This window comes from Eschrichtius robustus, chromosome 3 (assembly GCF_028021215.1).
Source record: "Eschrichtius robustus isolate mEscRob2 chromosome 3, mEscRob2.pri, whole genome shotgun sequence".
Lineage (NCBI taxonomy): Eukaryota > Metazoa > Chordata > Mammalia > Artiodactyla > Eschrichtiidae > Eschrichtius > Eschrichtius robustus.
The window spans coordinates 7,665,253-7,677,009 of NC_090826.1; the positions used below are offsets into that span (position 1 = coordinate 7,665,253).

General features: G+C 46.1%; 1 protein-coding gene across 4 annotated transcripts in view; it reads right to left on the reverse strand.

Moving 5' to 3' along the window:
- Window positions 1-8,011, reverse strand: part of CLSTN1 (calsyntenin 1) — a 79,456-nt gene extending 71,445 nt beyond the window's left edge. For 2 of the 4 annotated variants that reach the window (XM_068538839.1, XM_068538840.1), the window contains exon 1: window positions 7,715-7,825. In XM_068538839.1, coding sequence (XP_068394940.1) covers window positions 7,715-7,805 — 91 coding nt within the window. In that variant the 5' untranslated portion in view covers window positions 7,806-7,825. Of the gene's footprint in view, window positions 1-7,714 lie in introns of all 4 variants that reach the window. The other 2 variants (XM_068538842.1, XM_068538841.1) reach the window with 2 other exon arrangements.
- Between the last annotated feature and the right edge of the window lie 3,746 nt (window positions 8,012-11,757).

Here is an 11,757-nt window from a genome sequence, read left to right on the forward strand (position 1 = left end):
GATTATCAAGCGACCCTACCATTAACACAGCACTAGCACATGAGGTGCTCAAAGGCTGAGAATGGCTGCTGCCTACCTTTCAGTCCTCCCACCACCGTTCTTCATGACTGTGGCCCAAAGTGAGAGCGGCCTGGGGAGAAAATTAAATTCAAGCCAGTGCATTTTGCTACTTACTAGCTACTCTGATAAACACGTGAAACGCATGGCAAAAAAAAAAAAAAGATTAGGGATTACCCAAGAATTTTAATTATTTCCATTATCCTTGTTACTAATTCCATGAGTAATAGGAAACTGGCATGAATTAGTCAAGGCTTTTTAAAGGTAAATATAATCTGCTTGACAGAAAGGCTTTAATCCCCCAAATCAAAAGCTACCCCGTTCCTCAATTAGCCTCTACCTCCCATGTGCTTGCACTGTCTATTGTGAACTGAGTATGCGCTGTCCTTCACCAGGTGCTGGGGGACAGAGCAGAGGGTGCAGTCTCCACCCCGAGGCCACCAGTGAATAAGTCTTCCGGTGGCAGGAGGGGGTGCATCAGCGGGGAAGTGCCGCTGAGGAGGGCTGGGCCTCAGCTGCTTCATCTGAGAGGTGCCCAGAGGACCAAGGGCTCTGGCTAAAATCTCATGGTCAGGCCCACATTCTATTAATACTCTGGCCACATTAAGTCTATCAATACTCAGGACCAGCTTCCTGGGCGTGCCGGGCCCCATGCTTGGTTTAATGCTCTGCTGCCATCTTGAAATTCCTAATAATTTTTGAACAAAGGAGCCCCACACTTTGACTATGCAGCTGGTCCTATCAGTATTCATCATTAACTACGTCTGAGACGCACAAAATTAAATGTGACTGGATTCTGCATTTCAGATGGAATAAATTTTGCTCTTTAAAAGCCACTTATTAGACAACCTCATACAAATCATTCTCAAGTTTTACACTATGTACAATTTGAGTTTATGACCTTCAATTTTTTTTTTTCTTGGTGGTCCTTAAAATGAAAGTACTGTATTAATACTTTTAAGATTTAGGAAGAGCTCAGAATAAATATGTCTTCACTATACTTTAAGCAGGTATTAAAGATGACATTCATTTTTCCTGTTTTAAAATCCACTTTCAATCTAAAGACATTTCTAAGTGTTTTATACTATGAATTGAAGATTGGGTAAATAACAAACAGTTTAATTAAAGAATAAATCAAAGGACCAGACAAACTAATTTACTTTAACAAAGTACTTTTTAGCCAATTAGTATTAACAAAAATGTAATGAATGAAGAAATGTCATTTTCTAAACTAGTCATAGTTTAAGAATTCTAGTGTTTCTTACAATTCCTTTCATAAAGTTAAGCCCTAGATATTTACTCTGCTGTGACTAGGGTGTCCCCCAATCACTGGGTCTGCAGCATTATACTAGCTCATTCCTCAGACCACAGGCAGAAATCAGGGCCTGGGGGATGGATGCTTGGCCACAGATGCTCTCAGCCTTTCTTCAAGTGAGAGGTGACAAAAACAAAGAGCTACATGGCTGGGTGCCTGCAAAGGTTTGAGGGATTGATAAGATTTAGTCCTAAGGAAAGCTGACTGAAGTCCCAAACAATGTTTTGAAGAAAACGGTTTCTTTGTGAGCTAGCAAGTGCCCAGGCTGAATGATCAATTGTCAGGGACGTGTGAAGAAACGTCTCTTTTACAGGGAAGGCTACTTAAGTGCAGAGGACAGACCTTTCAAAGCTCCTTTCAACTCAAAGTCTAAGGTCCTGGGTAGAAATCATACGGGAGATGGGGGTGAAGGAAGGAGATGGTTGGATGAAATGCCAATTTATCCCGAGAGCAGGAAAAAAAATCAGCAACTTAAAACTGTCATAAGAAAACACTTAGACAACTGTGAAATATGTATCTAATTAAAAAGATGCTCCTGGGAGTGATTATGGAGGTCAAGAGTGAATGTAGAATGGTGCAGCTACTCTGGAAAACAGTTTGGTACCTCCTCAAAATGTTAAACATAGAGTTATAAGACTCAGCAATTCCACTCCAGTTATACACCCAAGAGAACTGAAAATGTATGTCCACACAAATATATGTCCAAGAGAACTGCACATGCATGTTCACAGCAGCATTATTCATAGTAGCCACGAAGTGGAAAACAACCCAAATGTCCATCAACTGATGAATGGATATATAAATAAAACGTGGTTTATCCACATAGTATGGAATATTGTCTTAGTCTCTCTGGGCTCTATAACAAAATACCATAGACTGGGTGGCTTATAAACAACAGAAATTTATTTCTCACAGTCCTGGAGGCTGGGAAACCCAAGATCAAGGTGCCAGCAGATGCAGTGTCTGGTGAGTGCCCATTTCCTGGTTCATAGCCATCTTCCCATTGTATCCGCCGGTGGCAGAAGAGGCGAGGGAGCTCTCTGGGGCCTCTTGCACAGGGGCACTGATCCCATTCGTGAGGGCTCCACCCTCATGATCTAATCACTTCCCCAAAGCCCGACCTCAAAATACCATCACATTGGGGATTAGGTTTCAACATATGAATTTTGGAGGGAGACAAACATTCAGTCTATAGCAAATATTATTCAGCCATAAGATGGAATAAAGCACTGATACCCACTACAATAAGGATAGATCCTGAAAACATCATGCTAATTGAAAGAAGCTAGTCACAAAGGCCACATATTATGATTCCACTGACATGAAATGTCCAGAACAGGCAAATCCACAGAGATAGAAAGTAGATTCATGGCTGCCAGGGGGGAATGGGAAAAAGGGGAATTTGGAGTGATTGCTAAGGGATATGGGATTTCTTTTGGGGGTGATGAAAATGTGCTGCAATTAGATACTGGGGATGGTTGCACAACTTCGTGAATATACTAAAATCACTGAACTGCATACTTTAAAAGGGTGAATTTTATGGTATGTGAATTATATTTCAATAAACCTGTTTTTCAAATTAAAAAAGAGTGGATGCAGGAAAGTCTTCTTTTGCCCTAAAACAATAAGTTCCAGAAAGTACAGATCAAGGTAGACTTGAAGAGTAGCAGACTTGATAGAACAGTTCTTGTCACGAGAGAATGAGACCGGTTCAAAACATATTCGTGGGCTTCCCTGGTGGCGCGGTGATTAAGAAACCACCTGCCAATGCAGGGGACACGGGTTCGAGCCCTGGTCCGGGAAGATCGCACATGCTGCGGAGCAACTAAGCCTGTGCGCCACGACTACTGAGCCTGTGCTCTAGAGCCCGCAAGCCACAACTACTGAAGCCCGCGTGCCTAGAGCCCGTGCTCTGCAACAAGACAAGCCACCGCAATGACAAGCCTGCGCACCGCAACGAAGAGTACCCCCCTCCCTGCAACTAGAGAAAGCCCACATGCAGCAACGAAGACCCAACGCAGCCAAAAATTATAAAAAATAAAATAAAATTCAGACGTAACTGCTGCAAAGAAAAATTCCAGGAAAAAAAAAATTCATGTCCGACCAAAGGTAAAAAAGAAACACACGCTTCTTCCTCTACCATGCCACCGCATACTTCTCACTGGGGTTCTGGAATAGAAGGAGGTTAACTTTCAGATATATCTTATTGGTTTTTAAGACGTTCTAAATTCCATGACTTTGAAGTAATTGAATCTTTGCCTAGAACTTTAAAAATAAAAAAGCCTTAGCAACAGATCTTGTGGAAGTTTTTAATCTAATATCATCCTACAGCTAAATGAGAAAATGAACAAAAATCTCTCTAAAACATAGGGAAGAAAGGACCTATCAAACAGGGGACAACTGGATGCTGTGCCCCAACTCCTAGGTGGTGGTGACTCTATGGAAAAATGGGCACCTTGCATCAGGCTGACATGCGGGCAGGGCAGGACTGTCATAGTCTGAAGGTTCCTAACTCTGGCCTTTGCATAGCCTCTACTGGTGTCAAAATGTCACTTCTGAGGGTTCGGGGTTTTTTAAACAGCGCAAGAACATGACACTGCATAAATCATTTCCACCAACTTTGAATCTACATTCTGGAGATAGAATAGCTCTACTAAAATCTAATATCACAAATCAATATCTTAAATTTCAATTATAAAAGATAAATTTCTTAAGTACCCCTGCTCTTACCAAATCATGACCGAAGTATATTTTTAAGAACGTAATGATCTAAAACCTCAATTAATCAGAAGGGGTGAGAAATAAGACTCGATGATTTTCAGAATAACCAAATCTCCTATTTTGTTTCAACTCTTATAAGTGAAAACTCTATCCAAAAAATTACATTTTTCTATCTTAGAAAGCAGTAACGAAAATAATTCAATCCTTTTCTTTCATGTCTTAAATATTTAATATCCTTCAGGTTCCTCATTTTAAACGTTAAGAATTGGTTTAGTAAGCTTAACCAAGTCCTAAAACTGGTATCATGGAATTATAGCATTTTCTAATTCCAATACAAAAATACTGTTATCATATTTCATAAAAAATTCATTTATTGGTCATATTCCTCATACCTAAAACTTAATTAACTGCTTTTTTTGGCTCAAAAATCAAATAGTACTGACCCAGATAATGTATTATATGAATGCCTAAAACTTCCTTTTTAAAAAGAATTTCTAGGAAACTGTTTGGTTTTATGCTCTCTTTCCTGAAAGTAGTATGCAGCCAAAAGCTGGATTCCAGTTAACTGAGGGCTCCAGTTAATCGAGTCACAGCTCTTAAATCGGAATACATTCAGGATTATTAATATTTTATTATTTCTTTAGCAGTTATAGGTCTCGTGAAATAAATTTACTTTCAGCAATAAAAATGTTAAATTAAGTGTAATATTTAGGTCTACAATAAAATTATCTTTCCTCAAAGTTGCTTGTGAAAAACAAGGTAAAAAATTAAGCTTTCCCAAAAAGCTGAGAATTACAGTTTTTTTGAAAAATGAACTCCAAGTGGTAGCCACAGAGCTACAGCCATCAAAGGCTGATACAGACTTTTATGATCTAATACTCCAATGCTGCAACCAACATAATGAATCCTTGAAAAATTATCTACTAATGAAGTCTTATATCCGTGTTGTAGAATTCAAGTTCCTTTATACTCCGTCTGTGATGCTTTTCTCAGTACGTAACACTTATCTGTCAGGTAAAAATCAGGATGTAAAAGCACTATGCTGCCTAAACTGGAACACAGTTATACATTCATTCACAAAACACTGAGTGCCTACTGTGTGCGGATACATATGTGAACAACACAGACCAAAATACCCTTCCACTTTGGGGCATATGTTCCAGTGAGGGGAGACAGGCAATAAACAGAATAAGTAAATAACAGAGGGTGAATGGGGTAAGTGCTATGGAGAAAAGAAAAAGTGAAGCAGGGGAGGGAGGATTCAGGGGTTCAGAGAGATGAAATTTCAACCAGGATGGTGAGGAGAGGCTCCACTGAGAGGTTTGTGTGCAAACAGAAAAGTAACAATGAATGTTATTTATTTGGTTTTGAAATGCATTACAAGATTGCAGTTATTTTTATTTAATATTCATATAAGCTTTCTATTTTCTCTATTTCAGTTTTCTACTTCCTGATCACTGGCGGACTGGAGAGAAGGAAGGAAGTATAGGGCATGCCAAGGAAATTTCTCCTAATATTTTAGTTTACTTGATTTTTTTTGAGAACTACAGCTACAATTAAAGTGAAATTTAGGGTTCTCCATAAAACAACGAATTAATAGTCAAAATGGAATTTATATTACAAAACCTCACATTCTCTCCTTGTTTATACGTTATCTTTCCCCCATTATTTTTAGAGGTAGCTACAGTATGAATGAACAGCAGTTACTAATGTCACACTGTCTTGCAGGATTAAAAATTCAGGTATTAGTTGAAACGATCATCTTTTACAATTAGCCCACAGAAAGTGTCTCCACAAACTGCCTATTTAAATACAAAATTTATTTGTAACATCTCAAAATGAAATCGTTTTATTAGCATTTCATGGAACATTCATGAGATGTTTTCTAACCTGCAAGCTGGAAAAAAAACAACAAATGCAATAGAATAACTGATGTTTAAAATGTGTTTTTATTTGGAAGACTAAGATTCTTAAGCATTATAAATGCACCAAGAAAAGCTTAGAGAAAGTTAGCAAATTACAAAGGACTCAAGCCCTCAACACGTCTTTCACATAAGATTTCTGTTAGTCCGCCATAATGAAGACATTTGATAGCTGAAATCTTCAGTAATGCTAATGGGCTAATTAATTAGCCCATTTGCTAATTCAATAATGAACACCAAATGTAGGTGAATGGACAAACTTAAGAAAATGTGGATTTTAACAAGAAATATTATCACTGACTAAACTAAATATACTTGAACTGTTCCCAAAATACCCAATCCAAGCACATATTTTTAAGCTGTGTGGGTTTTCCCCAAGAGAAGCAAACTTTGACATTTTTTCTTGGATATATTAGACTTACAAACCTCCATCCCACATCTGGAAAGAACATTCCAAACTTACCTTGATGTAAAATCAAACTGAGAGCAATTAGATACTTAGTGACTGAGACCTGAATTTGACAGAGTCGAAAGAATGTTAGAAATGAAATAAATGAAAGAAGTATTCAAAGTTTATCATCCTGGATGTGAAGAAAGGAACATACAACAAAAGATGCACTTGCCTCTCCTGCCCTTTCATTTGTGAACACCATACTTCTCTTGATATGTCATGCCCAGAAAGAGAAAATGGTAATTTTTTAAAAAGCTTTGCTAAATTGAAATATGACCATTTCATTTGGCCTTCCATCAACCCTCCCTCTCTCAAATTTTTTGATTTAAAAAATCAGAAGGATAGATCCAAGTACTCTATAGACTACACCTAGATTACTTTGCTCCAAGGCCGAGGAAAATGTTTATGATTCCAAGATCCACTCGGAAGCATATATCTGCAATGCGTAAGCTTTTCGTTGGCAAGATCAGTCAATATCAGAGAGCGTGTAACGCTGAAAAGGTTAAGCGGTTGAAGGTTAAAACAACAACAAAACAATCGATTCACTAAGAAATATGTTTTTGCCAAGTAACCATAAAATAATTTCGGCCCTAAGGAATCGAAGAGGGGTTTCTCGTTTCTGCACGACCTAAATTACTGTCAGAAAAACTGCACCAAGGCGTCGGGGGTGGAGGAGAGGAAGATTTCTGACACCGGGTGAGACGACGGTCGTAAACCTCATCACAATTTCACCTCTGGGTGAAAGGTGGGAGGGGAGCCAGAAGTTTCAGCCTCGGCTCGTTCGAAAACAGACGCTTAAAAGACCCTGGAAGGAGGCGGAAAAGGGCGAAGACGCCGCGTCCGCGGTAGAGCAGCAGCAGATAATCGGGATCTGGGAAAAGGACGCGGAGGAGTGGGCTCTTATGTAAGCGCACACCAAAAATTGTGCGTGCACCCCCGGCCTGATGCACATCTCGGCACACAACACACGTACCCGGTATCTCACCCCAGGGATGCCGCCCCAGCCTGCGGGCGCTGCCGAGGAAGACTGACCGACGCTTCGGCCCTTCTGCACGTCCGCCCAGATCCGCGCAGCCACCAACCCGGCGCGGGTGCGATGGGGGCGGCCAGCTTCCCCCCGGCGCCTGCAGCGCGCGCCCACAGCCTCTTGCGCCCCGACCCAGAGCCGCGCGCCGGGCCCCGAACCCCGCGTCCCGACCCGGCTCCCGGCGCTCAGCCCCCGCGTCCCGACCCGGCCCCGACGCTTACCTCGCGCGGCCCAGACCCCGCCGCCGCACAGCAGCCCGGCCAGCAGCAGCCAGGCGGCCGGGGCCAGCGCGGGAGCAGGGCGGCGCAGCATCGCTCCGGCTCCCGGCGCCGCGGCCCGCCCGAGGCGGGAGCGGCAGGGACGCGCGCGGGGCGCCGAGCGGGGCTCTCGCGGCCCGGGGCCGGCTGCTTGGCGCCGCGGCGAGCACCGGGGTCCGAGGAGGCGCCGCCGCCGTGACGCTGGGCCGCGCGCGCCCTCCCCTCGGCGCAGGCAGCGCTTCGCTGGAGGCAGCAGCAGCAACTAAGATGGCGGCGGCGCTCTCTCTCGGGTCCGGCGAGGGTACCCGGCCGGGGGCGGGGTGGCGGCGGGAGGGGCGGGGAGGGGAGCGACGGCGAGGCGCGCGCGCGCGGCGCCCCGGGGAGCGCGCGGGGCGTGGGGTGGGGGCGGGGCGCGCGGGGCGTGGGGTGGGGGCGGGGCGCGCGGGCCTCCGAACCCGCCGGCGGGGCCTGGAGCGTGCGCCCGCGGGGCCGCGTCGGGGGTTGCGCTCCAGAGAGGCTGGGAGAGGCCCCGGGGGCTGCACCCCCCCTGTCGGCTGCCGCAGCCGAGGGCATCAACTCCTCATCCCCACGCGCGCTCACAGGCCCCGGAGCCGAGCGAGAGCTACCCTGGGGCCCGTGCCTCCCCTTTCTCCCCTTCCCAACCCCACCCCAAGGAGTGCAGACCCCGCTGGAGGGGGCAGCCCAGGGCCGCTGAGCGCCAACACCCTGCGCCACTTCGAGCAAGTCACGTCGCCTCCCAGAACCTCGGTGCCCTCTTCTGCCAAGTGGCGGTGATGAGAGGGAGCTTGCGGGGTCGTGAAAGGTATTCAAGGAGACGAGGTTAGCGAAACGCGCTTTGTAAACAGTCCAGGGCTGCGCAGCACGTGCTGCAGTGGTTCCAGCGCTGGGAGGGAGCTTGCTTGTCCCAAGTCCGTCTTGAATTTGTAACTCAGGATTCCTCCATTTGCTGAAGAAATCCGTTTGTGGCTTTTTAAAGGCGGGTTGTGCAGGTGGCCCTTTCTAGATCTTAGTGTGATGCTAACGGTCCCTTAGAAATGCAGAAATCCAAATGGATGAAGAAGGGTCCCTTCAGGGCTCTTGGGTCCTCCTCTTTTCTTCCTGTCCTGGGGTCCCTACCTCCCCGCGACCCCTGGGGGCGCCTCACACTAGAGGAAAGGACCAGAACAGTCATGGATGGTCTCCTGAGTGCCAGGCACCATGCCCTATGAGCCGACTTTATTGGCTTCATTTTGCAGAGAAGGAAACTAAGGCGAAATGACTTCCCTAGTTGAAACAAATAGTGCAAAAAGATCAGCCCTCAAGGATAGGGCTGGCATTAAGGAGACACCCACAGCAAAAGTTAAACAACGATAAAATGTTAATTATTCAAGACTGCTGGAAGAGCTATTAAAGATGATTCACCGCACAGTGATCGTCCTGGCCCTGTTTGCTGAGACGGTCTGGCCGGCTGGTGGGCTTTGTGGAGACCAGCTTGGGATGGGGTGAAGGAAGGTGGGCAGGCAGCCTGGGAGGCTGGGAGGAGAATGAGTCACTCAGTTTGTGGAGAGCAGAGGACTTATTTAGGAGAGTAGTGGGTGAAGAGCCCAAAAAGGTAGATCAAAGCCATTGTGAGGTGCCTTAAATGTCAGGATGAGGGATTTGGACCTAATCCTACAGGCCACAGGAAGACCTTGGACAGCAGTGAACAGAGGTGTGATGTGACCTTGGAGGGAGTTTCAAAGCAATCTGCGATGGAATATGCTCTTCCCTGTCCTTTGTCCCTCAAAGTCATCCTCCACCAAAGCCTGAAGACTCCACATCTCATCCCCCTGCCCATCCCGCCCCTGGGTCCAAGAGGACTAGACTCCCTTGGGTAGACCCCTCCCCCCAGCACCTGCCTAGCCCCTGCCATCTCCAAGCCATGCCCCCCACTCCTCGCCAGCACTGCAGAGTCATCCTCTCCGGGTGTTGCTATTGCTTCCGGGCCTTCCTGGTTCCCAGTGGCTCCCTGCTGCCACCTCATCAGGCCCAGACAGCTCTGCTGGGCTTCCCACCCCTCATGCCTGGGCCCCACCCAGCTGACCTCAGGGCCCACTGTCTCACCACTCTCTGAGTTCAAGTTCATTCCTTCCCAGGGGCAGCATCACATGGCACACCATCCCCAACCTTTGCCCTGAGCCTCAGGTCCTACCAGTGCACTTTCTGGGCTGCCTCCTCCAGGAAGTCCGCTGGACTATCAGGCCCTCGCTCCCCAAACCCACATGCTCTTAACCCAACAATCCAGGCTTCATAACCTGCTACTTTGTGCTGTTGATTGACTACTCCACGTGTGTCCGCTTCTTCTCCACACTATTCTAGTGGGAAGGACCCAGATGGTACAGTCAGACAGCACTGGATGGGAATTCTGGCTTCTGCTACTACGAATGACCTTGGACAAGTTACAGAACCTTCTGAATCTCTTTCCTCACCTGTGAAATGGGATAATGATACCTATTTCCTAGAGTTGTGAGAATTAAATGAGATGACGCAATTAAAGTGCCTCCTAGAGACTAATATACGATAGGTCTAAACCTATGGTAGTTTATTCTTTTCCGTCGAGCTCCTGTGTACTGCTGAACATAGAGTAGGTCCTCAATAAACACTCGGTGATGAACTAAATGAATTGCTTTGTTAGTTTTTTATTATTATTATGCAGATCACATCTCAGAGAGTAAAAAACATAGCCTGTAGGTTTCCAGGGACCTTGGAGATTTACAAAACATAAAATCAGAAAGGCATAATCTCAGAACTATGTTTTGAGTCAATAGGCTGATGCCAAGAGGGAAAATGTATTCAGTTCTATAAGCAACACAAACTAAAGCTCTTTGGTGTCTGGAATCCTGATCCCTTTATCTTCTCACCCACTCTGTCTCTTAGAGAAACAGAGAGATAGATCTAAGCAGGTCCAGCGGCAGGTGGGCAGGCAGGCGGCCCCAGAGCTCAGTGCATCCTGCACACGCTGAGATATTGCCCACAGGACAGTTAGTCCAGCTGCAAGGCTCAGCTTGAGCGCGTTGGAAGCCAGGGAAACCAGTGAACTCAGTCTTTGGTTGGCCTGACAATAGCCTCAGCCATATTGGCACTTTTCAGAGGTCTCCACGTGATGGATTAGTTAATCCTCAAAATGGCCCTGAGATGGGGATCGATCCAAGCTGAGGCTATGGGTAGCAGAGAGGGTCCTTGCCTGAGCCAAGCCAGCTGCTGACTCAGCAGCAGCTCTGGGAGCCCTGGAGCGGGGGAAATGAGGCACCACCCAGGCCCATCCTTAGGCGGCAACTGGGAGGTTGAGCAGGTGGCCTTGTCAGCCAGGCAAGGAAGACTTGATCTTTTGAACGTATAGTCAGCCCGTCTGTGCAGTAAGTAGAGAGGACACAGAATTTCCATGGTGCTGCATCTTTTGAAATGGCTTTTGCTAATAACAATAGCCTAAGCTTTTTACCTGGAAGTGACATATCACTTATGCCTCCAACAACCCTTTCCAGAAGGTACTTTTATGGTTCCAGATGAGAAAAATGTAAAATTTGCTCAGCTCATTGCTAGGAAGAAGGACACCTGGGATTCAATTTCATGTCTGAGCCCACACGATGCCTTCGCCCCTACAGGAAATTACGCCCAAGATGCACAAAAAAAAAAAAAAAAAAAAGCCCTGCGCGGGATCCCACAACTTGGAGCCAGCCTGCCCCTCCACGTCAGACCCTCCAGCTGTCCGAGGCCCTGGGAGGCGTTCCTCATCCAGGCTGGGGTTCCTCACCGGGTTGTTCATTCCCAAGTCCAGAGTAGAAACGGATGAAATGAAGGTTCATGCAGGAAGGCTCTTTGCCAGAAGGCTGAGTCCTTCTCTGGTGGGCGGGTTATTACTATTAACACAGCATGTGCTGTTCGGCCAGTGTTTGCGGAACCCCAGCTGGAGGCAGGTAAACCATCGCTGTGGCCGCTCTCCTAATGATGTTCTTGGGGGCAAACCCACT